Source organism: Puntigrus tetrazona, chromosome 3 (assembly GCF_018831695.1).
Source record: "Puntigrus tetrazona isolate hp1 chromosome 3, ASM1883169v1, whole genome shotgun sequence".
Taxonomy (NCBI): domain Eukaryota; kingdom Metazoa; phylum Chordata; class Actinopteri; order Cypriniformes; family Cyprinidae; genus Puntigrus; species Puntigrus tetrazona.
Window position 1 is genome coordinate 2,629,444 of NC_056701.1, and position 15,222 is coordinate 2,644,665.

Sequence of the window (15,222 nt, forward strand, 5' to 3'; positions counted from 1 at the left end):
AAAAACGACTGTCCGGCTGTATAGAAGTGTTTACAGGAATACACGAATGGCGAGACGTATTCACGCGTTGTTTGAGACAGTTTCGTGGCGCACGCCTGTTCACTTGTTGATTGTTTACGGGATTCTGAGACGACTAATTTTCCGTGTCTCGCGATGGTTTTCTTTTTCCGCGGCTTGAACCGGATGGACGTCAAAGCGCATCATTTGTACACATTTGTATATTTTTGTGTGTAAAATGGAGATAGCAACGTGATAAAGCCTTATAGCATGTTTTACAACGTTTGTTCATATTAATATAAATGTTCACGTAAGCGCAGTGCATTAACTAATATTAACAAATACAACTTTCAATTTGAATAATAGTTTAGTAAATACTGAGAATAGCATTAAGTAAGATCGAAAAATAAAGTATTTCTCATACCAGAGAGCTCAAAAAGGTCTCGCTTTAATGACCCACATAGCTTTTTCAATCTGGACACTGGTCTCATTGGCGTCTTGCAGACCTCTCTCTTAGCTCTTTTCATCTTCCACCTGGGAAGAAACCGACCGTGAGTCAGGGATCCATCACTCTTCAGACCCAGAAGAACGTGAGGCCAAAACCTTGCAACCATCAAGACTTCGTCTGAGACTGTACACCGTTTGAGTGTCTGTACTTTACCAGGTTTAGTTTTTCTGGAAACTTTAACCTCATTGCACTTGAAACAAGAATGTCGTACTTTTCGCTCAGCTACATCTCTACAAAAGTAGAAAGTTGTTTCTATGCAGCAGCTTGGGTGAATTCTTTTCTTCTCTAAATGTGATTTTTTTTCGTCTGTTTTTGTTTTGAAGGGTCAGGTGAATCATTTTCAGACCATTCTTTTTTTTATCCTCCTGTCTAAGACAACTGATAACAAAATGAGAGAAGACATGCAGTTTGTGCATCCAGGGCCATACTTAAGAGAGCATGTTTAAGTTTGGTAAAAAGATTAAACACTCAATTAGTTTCCAATGTTTGCCAAAAACAAGCTATATCACAGTCTTCAAAACCTTGCTGTGGAAGTCTTCCATTTAATCCTCCTATTAATAAGCACTTTATTACACAGATATTACAAACGAGTCGGCGTATTCAATAGGATGCTTTAGAGGCAAGAATAACATACAGCAATGCAACAATAAATAAACTAGGCATTAACGGGAAATTTACTCATAATACTCAAGTACGTTAAAAAGCAAGTAACTCTATATGTTCGTAAAAAAGCTCTCACTTGTAACAGAGTAATATTTGACCAGCATGATCAAATTTAGGATGGTTTCTAGCCAACATTTTACAAATGACGCTCCCCTAGGAGCAGAGTTAAAGTTATAAAGTATTACCAATGGATGAATTGAATTAATTACATCTTGTAAAACTTCCCCTGAATGAATGTTAAATTTTATTCATTAATAAACTTTTATTTAAAAAAAAAAAAAAAACAAAAACACAGGATTGTGTTTGTGTGTGTATATTTATATATTTTTCTTTATGTATATATATATATATATATATATATATATATACAGTGGGTAGGGAAAGTATTCAGACCCCCTTAAATTTCACTCTGTTAGATTTTAGCAAATGGCTGCAATATAAGTTATTTTTTCCCCCCTCATTAACTTACACGCAGCACCCGATATTGACCGAAAAACAGAATTGCTGACATTTTTACAGATTTATTAAAAAAAAAAAAAAATATATATATATCCCCAGGTCCTAAGTATTGCTATTGCTCATATTTCTTCTGATCGTCCTTGAGATGGTTCTACGCCTCCATTTGACTCCAGCTGTGTTTGATTACACTGATTGGACTTGATTAGGAAAGACACACACCTGTCTATATAAGACCTTACGGCTCACGGTGCGTGGCACAGCAAATGAGAGTCATGAGGTCAAAGGAACTGCCTGGAGAGCTGAGACAGACTGGTGACAAGGTTACAAAAATAAATAAGGTTCCTGAGAGCACAGTGGCCTCCATAATCTTTAAAGGGAAGACATGTGGGATGAACAGAACCCTCTGGGGAGAAGAACCCAAACATCACTGTGGATGATCTCCAGAGATGCAGTCGAGAGATGGGTGATTTATTACATATATATTTTTTTTTTGTTTTACTTTGTGTGGCATTCCATATCTTGGGCCAGAAACAATAAGTGTTTGTTTAGTTTCGCCTGCATGATTCTTACAGTTAACATTTACGTTTATTGTTAAAGTTGTTAACTATTTAAGTTGCTACACCTCAACTTCTAATTCCAAATAGCATGAACGATCATTTTCCTTAAGACATTTTTTTTTTTATAGAGACCAAATAAATATAGGAGACAAAGTTTTTGCAAATACTGGAAAATGTTTTATAAAAGACGTCACGTTTTTACTCAAGTTTCTGAATTATGTACAGGACACAGAGCGATTGGAAAACAGCTGTGAGTGACTGGATGTATTCATGTTTCTGTTGTTCCCTCTTTCACGATGGCCATGGCGAGGTTACGGGCCAGAGCCAGTCGCAGGAGCTCCGTCTTCGTGGACTCAAAATCTTCATCCTGAAACGCAGCAGAAAATGACATGCTAATTCACAACTAATACGCTTCCCTCGGATGTTCTGGATGATTTGTACCTGGTCTGTCTGGTTCGAGTCTTTGGTCCCAGAGTTCAGCTCCTCCAGACAGGACATGAGCTCATACGTCTGATCCACCGAGAAGATCACCTTCACACACAAACAGAGTGCTTTAAGCAAAACGCCGCTAACGGTCCGGTTTCACAGATTAAGCAGCTATTGCACAAACCAGCCAGCGTCATTTCAAAGAAGGTAAGGATCTTAAAAGCCTAAAACAATCCGCTTAAAATGGAGAAGTTCGGTAGATAAATGTTGTGGTAAAGCGTGAGCCGTCTTCGTCTTGACCTCTTTCTGCTCCAGCAGCGGCAGCGCGTCGGTCAGCAGGGTCATCCACAGGCTGCGCGGGGCGATCCTCGCCGTCATGAGGGACAGCAGCAGTCGGGCCGCCTCGGAGAAACGCTTCTCGCCGTAAAGCCTGTGAAACTCACGGTACTTTCCTGCGAACACACGCATCTCGCGCTTAAAAGACCTCAAAGGCAACATGAAGCGGCGTCGCAAACACCTTTTAAGATGAAACGGTTGAAGTTGAAGCAGAACTTGTTTCTCGTCAAAATATCGAAGAATTCTTAAAAATCGAGATGCATTTACTACATAAGTCAAAAACAATGGAGACGCTTAGTCTTGTATCCTGGGGATATTTTTTTTAATTAAGTGCATTTTGCCTAAAAGAAGTAAAATACACTGCCGGTTGGGTAGAAAAACTATTCATTTTAATAACTTGGTTTAAGCAAAATGCACTTCATTTCGATTTCCTTTTCGTCAAAATCGAATTACGAGACAAAAAGCATCAAGCCATTAACCATCGTCGCCATTTCAATCTTTGACATGGTCTTAAACCTGTTCACACCGAGCACGAGAACGATAAAGGTGAAGAAATCGCTCTAAAAAGTCCTCTTAATGTTCAAGAAAACACACGCTACGACGATAACGGCACAGAGAAACAATATCTTTGGACGCATTTTAAAAATTGTTTTTAAGAAACCGAGTAAATGCATCTTTAAGCTTTTTGTTTTTGCATATTTTGATTAGAAACGAGACTGAAATGCTATGTAAGATAAGCCTAAAAAACCCTGACTGTTCATTTACCAAAACAATGACTATGATAGCTTCATCGTTTAATATTGATATTCGAAGAGCAAGCTGTTACATGAAAAACAAACGCTTTTGTCAAATCGATCACAGCCGAAAAACCAAGAACCAACGTCCGACTTGAATATGAATCTCAATAAACGTTATTTTATTTCAGCAAAATCTTGAAAAATAAAAAAAAAAAGTTTCATGTAACTTAATATACTAAAATATCTATAATAAATAAAATCACAATAAAAATCAATTGAAAAAACAGGCATAAAGAAGAAAACTACCATTAAAAATCATATTTATAGAAAGAAAAATAATAATAATTAATAAAATAAATTGATAAAATAAAAAAACAGTGAGACTACTTTAAATAAGTTTAGTTTAATTTTTTGTTTTTATCTAAAATAAACCAATAAATAGTAGCAGTAGTAATAATAATAACAGAAATACCAACTTATTTAAAAATAAAATGCATTTAGTTTAAGCCTGATATACTAATGTTACTAAGGATGAATAAAAACCGGCGACTCGTACCTAAAAACGTCAGTCTGTCACTGAGCAGCATGGCAGGACCCAGATTATCCAACAAATCCAGATCCGCGAAGGAGCCTTTGTTACTGTAATCCTGAAGAAACCTACGGAGGAAAAAAACACGGGTTAGGAAAGAAAGGGCAATATAGTAAGTTAAGGACAGGGACGCAGACGGACCTCTCAGAGATGAGTGTAGCGAACGCTGCGTCTTTGGCCCTGATGCTCCAGGACAGAGCAGATCCCAGTCTGTTGTTCCTCAGAGCCCGCTTAGACATGATCTTACAGATGCTGCGCACTGAAACACACACACACAGTTTACAGGCGTGTAGAGCGCGGTCGTTTGGACGCGTGTGAAGCGCTCGCTCACCCTGTTCACTCATCTGTCTGTCCTCACAGATCCGCAGGACTTTAACGGCTTTGCGCCCGGTGTCGAGCGGGACTCTCTCGATCTGCAGCTCCAGATACACACGACCGAACTCGGGACAGTGATCGAAGTAATCCACCGCCAGCTGCCACAGACTGCACACACACACACACACACACACACACACACACACACACACACACACACACACGTATGATGAGTACAAGATCCTCAGCAGTTTATTATTACTGGTGCAGATTATAAATAAATAATGATTCATTGAATGGGAGTCATTGTTAAAATGATAGTAAATGGGGGAAAAAAAATTCTAAAAAAATGAAATGAATTATTAATAATAATAATAATAATAATAATAATAATAATAATAATAATAATAATATATATATATATATATAAAAAAGTATCAAAATAATATAAATTATTACATAAGTAATGCAAATGATTAATCATAATTAATTGTTTACATAAAATGATTGAGCATTTTATGCTTATATGCTTGATGTATAAGAATAGAAAATGTAAATACACATGTAAATATTTGTACAAATATATACTGAATGCATTTTTATATATATATATATATATATATATTCTGCATGTTAAAACTTATTTTGATGTGATGAATTGATAGCTCAATTCTTTAATAGGTAAATTCAATTATATATTAATTCATTATTTATCACGGTTATCAAAAGTATATATTAAAATATTACTGAATATATGAAGAAAAGTGTAATCATTTCTACTATACATATAGAAAAGCATATATATATATATAATTTTTTTTTTTTTTTTGGAAAAAATAATACATTTTTTCCTTGAAGGTAAAGTGTAACCTAGGTATTTTTCTTTGAACACTTTAGTCTACAGAGATTAATAAAGTGTGTTATTCACCTGTGATGTGTGAAGAGACCCGAGGCGTACTCCAAGACCAGAAACTCACGCAGATTAGACCCAAAACTACAAAAACATGAACATCGACCAAAACATTTCCTACAGGTTTAGTTCGTTCACACGCATGAATGACAAACACACTGGGATGTGATTTCTTCTAAGCGTCTGCCGTGAGATACGCACTGGAGGTTGTGTGACTGCAGAAGTTTGCAGTGGTCCAGCAGGTCTGTCAGATGAGCCACGAACCACCAGTTATTGAGCGCGATGCTGCAGAGACATCAGAGTCAGACTCTTCTTCTGAACGTGTGTGTGTGTGTGTGAGACCGAGAGACGGGTAACGCACCTGCAGTCCTTGATCACCTGATGCAGGTCGAACTCGAAGGCCGACAGCAGGATGATGTCCAGAGGCTCCGGAGACGCCCGCGGACCCAGAAACATGTTCATGCTCGACTGCAGCAGAAACACAGTGGAAGCCATTCAATCAAGCTCAGAGATCATGACTACTTGAGAGCCGTTTGAACGAGATCTCAAAAGTTATTATTGTCAACTAAACCTAAAACCATAAAAAAAAAAATATATATATATATATATATATATATATATATATATATATATATATATATATATATATATATATATATATATATATAATATATAAAATATTTTAGATATTTTATTTCAGCAATTTTATATTATTTCCATTTAACTTAATATACTAAAATAGCCATAATTAATAAATCATAATAAAAATTAGGCATAAAAAAACTACTACTTAAAATACTAAACTTTAAATTATAAAAAAACCTAAAAAAACTTAAATTTTATATAATATTAGTGCTGTCAAATTATTAATGAAATCCAAAATAAATATATTTGTTTATATATGTTTACTGTGTATATTTATGTATATACAAAAATATTTACATGTATATGCATTCATATATTTATATGTAAATATAGCATATTTTTCTTAAACATATACGTGCATGTGTTTGTATTTATATATACACAGCGCATAATTATGTAAACAAAAATGTTAACTTATTTTATTTCAGCTGGTTGCCAGTTATTTTAACCAACCAAAATATGTAAAACTGAATTAAATATTAATTTAAAAAAATCTTATAAATAATAATAAATAAATAAATAAAAACAACTAACTAGTAAATAGTATTAATTTAAAAAAATTATATAATTTATTTTTTTTAAATCAAATTTATATAGTTTAAGTTTGATATACCCTTATTACTGAGGATTAACAAAAACTACATAGACAAGAAAAATAATAATAATAATACACAGAATGTAAAATATGAATGACAGCTAGATCATGTGAGTGGTTGTACGTACTTGAGCGTAGTAGTGCAGCTCCGGCGGTTTGATGGTGGGGTGAGTGAAGAGCAGCCGTGTGACCAGGAAGTGATACCAGGTGCTCAGCAGCTCCTTCTGCTCCAGTAACGTGTCCTCATCCCCGACCAGGACCTGACAGAGACACACAGAGTCAGCGCCGCGCTCTCGGCTCGCTCCGAGCTCGTCGCAGGTCGCCACGCTTCACCTTGCAGACGGTCTCCAGGTGACGGTTGCTAGCGAAGGTGTTGTCTTGGAGACAGCGGTCACACTCCTCGTGCCAGTGTCTCCATTTGACGTCAAACTCGGTCAGCGTTTGACTTCCTGTGGGCTGCAGCAACAAACACACGGGCGTCACTCTATTACTTTAAAATACGTCACTATAAATATCGGTATAGCAGTGATAAAACGGGTTGTTTAACCCCAAAATTAAAAAAAAAAAAAAAAAAAAGACATTTTCTATTCCTCGGTCTATTAACATTTTTGCATCCAATTATTTATTTTAAAGTTTTCATTAAGTATATATATATATATATATATATATATATATATATATATATATATATATATATATATATATATATATATATATATATATATATGTATATGTTATAATTAAAGACCACAACAAATACGAAAATATAAATTCATAAATACTATTAATTTAATTTCAAAATGCAAAAAATTGTTTTAAATATTACATATAACATAAACACAAAATTTTTTAAAGAAGTCTCTCCTGTTCACCGAGGCTGCATTTAGTTAATAAAAAATACAGTAAAAACAGTAATATTATCATCATTTAAAACGACTAATTACTAATAACTAATAAAACATTTTATTATTGTATTTTCAGCATCATTACTAAAATATAATAATTCTAAGATGCCGATGTGTTGCTCAAGAAATATTATTAGCAACGTTGCAAACTACTTCAGATTTCTGTGGAAACCTTTTATATTTTATAAATTTCTGCTGACCCAAAAATGTTAGTTTTTTTATTGCAGTATTAAGAATTTAGAGTTCAAACGAGCTTGATTGTGATATACAATAATAATAAATAATAATCATAATAATTAATAATTCTAAATGAATAGTAATAATAATAAATTAATAATTATAATTAATAATAATAATAATTGTTATTAATAATAATTATAATAATAATAATATGCTTCATTTTCCTGAACATAAATATCTTGAAAATCCTTTGATTTTGTGGTAAAAAAAAAAAGAGAAAAAAAGAACATGTTCTTAATAACAGGGCTGAGAAAAGTGTTGTGTCGCACGGGTATATTTGTAGCACTAGCCAAAAACACATCGCATTGGTCAAAATTAGGCGTTTTTAGCTTATGCCTGAATCTTTAGGCAATATCTGTCGTACGTACGTTAAACATGGGCATGGTCTGAAGCAGGCCGTCCATGCGTTTGAACACAGAGCTGCTCTCGGCTCGCAGAGACGCCTGTTTGGAGAGCACCTGACGAGCTTCATCCATTCGGCCCTGCAGGACTAAACTGATGACCTGCGCACACACACACACACACACACACACACACACACACACACACAGGTAAGGGCACGTGTGACAGCGCTCAGACGTTCAGGAGGTGACGCGTGTCGTACCACGTCCCAGTAGGACTGATGCTCGGCGGGGCTGTCGCTCCCTAACACCTCCCTCGCTCTCGAGTCCACGTCCGACTTGTGCAGACGCACCCAGTCCAGCAGGTGCAGCAGCAGAGACCCGGCTGCGGGGGGAAAACACAGCACCAGGTCAGGGACAAAACAGGATTTCCGAGGGTCTGAGACGGCTCTACCTGGAGCGGCGTCGATGAAGAGGACCTCGCACAAGTTCCATATGAGCTCGACGGCCAGGAGAATAGAGACCTGCGGAGAGCAGAGAAAGAAACTAAACATACAGCGGAAAAACACCAGGTTATTATCCTTTTAGAAAAATCATAGCTATTATATTGCTTTTTATAATTTTTTTTGTTAATTATATATATGTCTGTTTGAAATGCATACATTTAGAAAGCATAGATATAAGGTTTTTATGATTGGAATGAATTTATTATCTTCATATAGTATAGAAAGCATATTAAATACTAGAATTATTTACAATGCATGCATGTTGTTTTAATAAAATTTTTAAAATTAAGCACATAAAAATGAATGCATGCGTATTACTATTCTAATCTTATAATTCTAGTTTTTAATAAAATAAAGCATGTAAAATATTCTCCAGAATGCATGCATATTCATGACTGTATTGCAGTCGGAGCATTACATTTTTTGAATAACATCTTTAAATAATAAAGCATATAAAATATCACTAATGCATGCACGAAAATCTAATCTAATGATTTCTTACAAAATAGGTTATTTTGGAATCATTAACACGTTATATTTTTCCTAATAATTTAGTGTTTGCCGTTTCGCCTTGCACTAACTTTACTTAAAATGTATTTAAATGCTTTGTGTGTCGTTTTAGTAATTTTATCATTGCAACCTAAACTCGCATTTCCCTTACTGCTTCTAAATGGAAAGGGAAAACCATTTCGTTTTCATTTGGTTCAGGTTTTCGTTTTATTCGTTATATATTCGTAGGCAAGCGCGCAGTACCTGATCTCCATACTGCGATGCTAAAGAGCCGTCTCGTGCTGAAACTGAGGAGAGAAGGAAAAGGCGATCAGCCGATGAAGAGCGCCGTCGTCTTCCTCATGCACACGAGCGTTTACCTGCGTTCTGCTGCAGCTCCTCCATGCACGCTCTGATCACAGACCTGTAGTTCTTGCTGATGCTCACAAACCTGCAGGAGACGAGCACAGATCAGATCAGAGCAGATCAGATCGACGGGGGCGGATTTCTCGGCCCTTCCACACTCACTGCGACTTCTTGTTTTTGCTGGGCGCGTCCTCTTTGGTTTTCTGCAGCCCTACGAAGATGAGGTGGGACTCGTTGAAGAGCTTGCGCAGGATGGGAGAGCAGATGTCTTCGTCTTTCCTCACGACGTGAACGAGCGGGCAGCCGGCGGACCTCGGACCTGAGAGGAAACACAACGCGCCGATGAGGATCTGACGGCTTCCTCGTCCGAAAGCGAACGGGGTGAATACCTTGCAGTTTGTGGCTCGTCTCATACACTAACATATCTCCGGGACCCCATTCGAAGCCCAGGTGCTTCTGATGAAACCCAGCGCCGGGAATGAGCTACAACACACACATCATTAATCTCATACATCTACATTTAGTCATTTAGCAGAGCTTTCTTATGCAATGAAAGCAATCAAAATCAACAAATCATATGCAAATGCTATAACAAGTATACAATAATACAAGCACAAATAAATAAATAACATTTTTATTTAATTTTTGAGATGCACACTGTGGTATATATATATATATTTGTATTGCTCTATTACTGTTATACTACTGTTTATATATGTATATTATACTATTAACAATTAAGTGCGACAGTATATGTCACAGTCCGATCATATATCATCATAACACCTCAGAGTTATATTATAAATGTCCCACATGCGTTTACTTCTCATATAAACACTTGTACCGTCCCTTAACGTTCATATACACGGATGAGAGAGTACAAATCAGACGTTACCGTGGTACTGGGCTCTACATCCACCTCCTCCATGACACCGAGTTAGTAAAGCCTCCCTAATAATAGCGAAAGTATAATTTTATACCGCCGTGCGATCTAAACTACATTCAACACACTCGGCGATCAGAATCGAGCGCCGTGAGCCTGAAGGACCCCTGACGCCTGGGCGGTTAGTACGGCTCACCGAACGCCTGAGCAAAATACCGATCGACACTTAATTAAGCAGCGCGGTAAACGGGTATATAAACAGTGCTCTTTTAATCGATTCCCGCTTGTATTATCATTATGATTATTAGGAAGTGATATTCCGTGCTGAATTATTAGTAGAGTTTAATGACGGAATTAAAGCCATGTTTCCATTTAGCTTAGAAAAGGGAATAAAAACAACCATTTCGTTTTTACAATAACGGCGTTATTCTCATCCGGACCCCTCCTGGGTCTTCAAAGTATCGCAGTGGTCAGAGGACAGCTCTATCTAATAAATTAAGGATGATGTTGCGAATAACAACAAACAAATAACAAAATAAAACTCAAAAATGTGTGTGTGTGTGTGTGTGTGTGTGTATATATATATATATATATATATATATATATATATATATATATATATATATATATATATATATATATATATATATTTATTAGTAATTTTAAAATAAAATGTTTTTTTAAATCAATGGATGTAGATAAAATAACACTTGAAATGATTTCAAAACACACCGCCTTGTTTTTTCTTTTTTTAAATAAGCTGTTTTATGTACTGCCACACATAGTTATAGTCTTGTCACAGTCAAATGTTTCTCACAAGAGGTTGAGTGTGACCTTAGATATAAAATATATCAATTATTAGCTGCGGTTCCTCGCGCTCGTTTTGAATTATTAATAAATAATGGCCGAGGTACGTTCAGCTTGATCTGTGAAACACACGAAGAACAAAATGGCGGCCCTTCTCCTTCAGTCCAGTGTGAGGAGAGCTGGATCCTCCCTCAGAATCAAGACCATTAACACTCATATACGTCTTTCTCGTGGCTGCCCGTGATATGTGTGTGATTATGTGTGATATACACTACTAAACGATCATCATTTCGCGTTTTTTCTGCTCATATTCGGCCCAACGTTTTTTTTTTCAAGAAAAGACGTTGTGCACGAATGCGCGTGCATGTTTCCCCCGGCTCCCCGGTCCCGCGCATGACACCACGTGACCCCCCGTCCCGGCCAATCGCGGCGGAGCGCGGTCAACGGACGCGCCGCTCGGGGTCGCGCACGCCGCGCCTGTTTTTAATCGGGGGCGCGGACGTGCGCGTCCCCGCGGAGTCTTTGTGTGGCGGCGTAGAGAAGCGCAAATACAATAACCATGGCCGACGAGAAACCCAAGGTGAGTGGCGTTTAAAAACGAAGGGATTATTTATCACTGGCTGGCGTCCGAGGGCCCACGAAAGCACGCGAGTGCGCAGAGGGTGTGATTTTTAATACGAAATATCGCGCGTAGCGGATAAATACTGTAACTGCCGCTTCGGAAACACCGGAAGACGTGTGAACGCGCGCGAGGAGCTCACTCCGCGCGCGACACACGCGGACGCAAAATTAAAATATAGACCAGAAAAAAAATATTTTTTTTCCCGGCAGGTTTAGCGCTGCCGGGAACGTCTCGCGCGCCGAGGCACTGAGCGTTTGTTGACGGAAACGGGTGCTCTGTTGGTTTGAGCTGATGCTCGCGTTCGGACCCGTTCATCACGTGAAACGCCGCACCATCACGCTAATAAAACTCACAGCCACCGAGGTGGACGCGCACGTGTTTGCTTGTTTATCACTGTGGCGAATTTTTCAAGTAACGACGCCGTCGTGGCACCACGGCCAGTGACTGATAACTAGCTATTTTTAGATGATGCATTCATTCATTTGCTCACCCTGGCCGGGTTCGGGGTGGTGTTGTTATATGCATTACACAATTAGGCTTTTGTTTTTCGTCAGAGCATCCTGTCGTGCCCCTCAGATGGACTGGGGATATTATTTAGTGACTTATGAGAGTCACATGTCAGCCTCTGGCTCGGCCTGTTCATGTTATTATCATGTGATCAGAACATGAATCCACTTTCTATTTTAATCAGCACTCCCACTGATACATTATAAATGGCCGAGCCATTATTTGGCATATAACAATATTTTATGCGGATATCATTTAGTGGTCGGCCAATATGGCCATCAATAATTGAATTCATCGATCGCAGGCGTTCATGAAATATGCAAGGAGGAATGATGTAATGTCTCGTAAACGTTTATGTTTGTGCGTTTTGTTTTTGATTCCTCAGGAGGGGGTGAAGACGGAGAACAACGACCACATCAATCTGAAGGTGGCGGGACAGGACGGGTCGGTGGTCCAGTTTAAAATCAAGAGACACACACCCCTCAGCAAGCTTATGAAGGCCTACTGTGAGAGACAGGTGAGGTCTCACACACACACACACACACCCGAAAACTCACCATCCCTACCGCAGGAGCCTGTCCTGATTTCTTCGCTTTCGCATCGAAGCACCGCGTCAGATCTTGGCGCGTCGGCCAATCCTAAGCGGAAACGTTTCGTGCGTACAAATGCAACGCAAGGAAAGGGAAAAGGAACAAGAAAATCCCAGAACAATCTAATAAACGGGAAACAAACAGAAACGGCAACGCCAATCTGTGTTATAAGCTGCGCGTACATTAAAAATCATTTTATATATTGCATAAAGACAATACTTGAAAGTGTCATTTTAAAAAATCGACATCGATTCATTTAGTAAAATGCTGCCAAATATCATGAAAAAATTAGCGAGTTATTTATTTCCCCCCCGATGGTGTTGTGCCTCGCATTTGCAGATTTATATGTGCTCTTCCTTTATGTATTGGAGATATTAAACAAGGATATTCTCAGTGATTAATTTTTGCATGCACTTAGTACTTTAAGCATGAACATGTAGCCTTTTTTTCACGTTCAGATGTTCCTTCGCCTCCTTTCCAGGGTTTTTTTTTTTTTTTTCCCGGCGGGTTTTCAATGCACCGTTTCCCAAATGAAGACCGTAAAAATACATTAAATCAGAGCAGAGCACGACGCACCGTTTTCCAATAAAAAATATCCAGACGTCCATAATCGAGAAGCGACGCGAGGAAGCGAAGTCTGGTTTCGTGAACGGATGAAGTAAAAACCGAATACAGTCAAGCAAGTTCATGTTTGAAGCCAGAGCCATGTCTGGCGTAGTTGATTTTCCCAAGTCTGTTGCCAGATAATTGCCTTTTTAATCGTAAGCTCACGTCGTTTTGATCGCGGCGAAGAAAAGAAGACGGTTGAATGATTTAATAAGAAATGGCTGCAAACGTCGGTTTGTGTGTTTGCGCGCTACAAGAAAGACCATAGAGATTGTCGTTCAGCACCGAGCACGACATGAAGAGACCTGGCATCCTCGCCTCTCAGCATCACACGAATCCGAGGCTGTAATGCGGTTACGGACGTCTGCGCGGAAGCCGATCAATAAACGTCCCTGCGTTTCCTCAACGGCCTCACCGTCGGCTGTCTTTATCGTCAGAGAGAGAACAGTGACTCCAGTGTTTCACGAACCGGCGGAAAGACTCACCAGAAGTCCCCACACGCTCTCCTTCGGGGCACGTTACCAGCTCCCCGAGCGCTGTGAACACACGGGGTTAAGATCTTTAGGTCGCCATCGTGTTTTCCTGGCAGAGGCGTGAGGGGGGGGGGTTAATCTCGCCGGCAGAAGTAGGGCAGCGTTTACCGGGGAAGGAAGCGTCCCTGCCCTGGGGTTCGTGTTCATTCAGACGTCAGGAAATCCTTCTCGGCAGCGGAAGATGAATATGAAGGCGGCCGTCGTTAGCTCGGACGCCGAGGGGCCGCTTTAAAGTTGCTTTTGGGCCTTTTAAGCGGTCGGGCGATGCACGCGCCGGTTTAAATCGAGTCTGGGATTCGGGCTTTTATGCGGTTTGTTCACCGCTGAAGCTAAAAGGAAAATACGAAATGTCGGACGAAGGCTTAATTTCCGGGTTGGTTGTCATGGCGACGCGTTGATTTAGTTGAAGCGGTCAAATAACTAAGTGAAAGAAAACTGAAATTAAAAAAAAGAAAGTTAAATGTAGCTAAAATATAACAAAATGACTCAAATTCGAATGAGAGTGAAAGTATAGAGATGCAAAATATTAACAAATATTTTAGCCCGGTTTTTTTTTTTTTTTTTTTTAAGGCAAAGCTTAAGCCTAGCCTTGGACTAAATGTAAAACGGATACAAATCTGATCTTGAGACACGTCAGAGCCTTTGTTTTGTCTTCAGATGCACACGAGTAATGCTTTAAGACATGTTTATGAAAATGACTTAGACTAAGCCAGAGTTTATAAAATCAGGTCTAGAATAATAATAATAATAATAATAATAATAATAATAGGACAGAGTTGAGCGTAGTTATCGTCTTTTAAAACCGAGTTAACAGGTTATTCATTAAAAAGAGCCGGTCCCATTTAAATTAGTTAACATTTGTTCAGTTTTCCGCAAGCTTCACGAACTAAAATGATTAAAACACGCTGTCATACAAATAAGGCTAAAATTAAATAAATATTAGACGAAACGGCTCAGTCCAGCTAGTTGTCCACGCAACTTTTGTCATTCATTTTACGCCCTTGAATTAAAAAAAAACAAAAACTGAAAAATGAACTTTGGGTTTAAATGTTAATAATTTAAAGAAGGAATGAAATGTCGAAAGCTCTGG

At 38.3% G+C, this 15,222-nt stretch overlaps 3 protein-coding genes across 5 annotated transcripts in view; 2 read left to right on the top strand and 1 right to left on the bottom strand.

The window, feature by feature from the left end:
* Window positions 1–15,222, top strand: part of LOC122341572 (tripartite motif-containing protein 16-like) — a 341,738-nt gene that overhangs the window by 279,669 nt on the left and 46,847 nt on the right. The window lies entirely within an intron of this gene.
* On the bottom strand, window positions 2,339–10,648 carry nup85 (nucleoporin 85). 3 transcript variants are annotated; one of them, XM_043235028.1, is made up of 19 exons: window positions 10,480–10,647; window positions 9,974–10,067; window positions 9,747–9,903; window positions 9,599–9,669; window positions 9,483–9,526; window positions 8,678–8,747; window positions 8,487–8,608; window positions 8,251–8,385; window positions 7,071–7,193; window positions 6,866–6,997; window positions 5,859–5,965; window positions 5,699–5,782; window positions 5,516–5,581; window positions 4,604–4,755; window positions 4,414–4,531; window positions 4,240–4,340; window positions 2,911–3,062; window positions 2,626–2,715; window positions 2,339–2,551 (listed from the first exon to the last, which is right to left on the bottom strand). In XM_043235028.1, the coding sequence occupies exons 1-19, from the start codon at window positions 10,510–10,512 to the stop codon at window positions 2,453–2,455; spliced, it is 1,950 nt and encodes a 649-aa protein (XP_043090963.1). In that variant the 5' UTR covers window positions 10,513–10,647; the 3' UTR covers window positions 2,339–2,452. The 3 variants fall into 3 exon arrangements, 2 of the variants coding, with proteins under 2 accessions (XP_043090963.1, XP_043090962.1); XR_006250470.1 differs by lacking the exon at window positions 2,911–3,062 and having other exon boundaries at window positions 10,480–10,648; XM_043235027.1 differs by having other exon boundaries at window positions 2,339–2,715; window positions 10,480–10,648.
* The window catches only part of sumo2b (small ubiquitin like modifier 2b), a 5,611-nt gene continuing 2,091 nt past the window's right edge, over window positions 11,703–15,222 (top strand). The window contains exons 1-2 of the mRNA XM_043235063.1: window positions 11,703–11,854; window positions 12,789–12,920. Of these exons, the coding sequence (XP_043090998.1) occupies window positions 11,834–11,854; window positions 12,789–12,920 (153 nt within the window). The 5' untranslated portion in view covers window positions 11,703–11,833. The remainder of the gene's footprint in view (window positions 11,855–12,788; window positions 12,921–15,222) is intronic.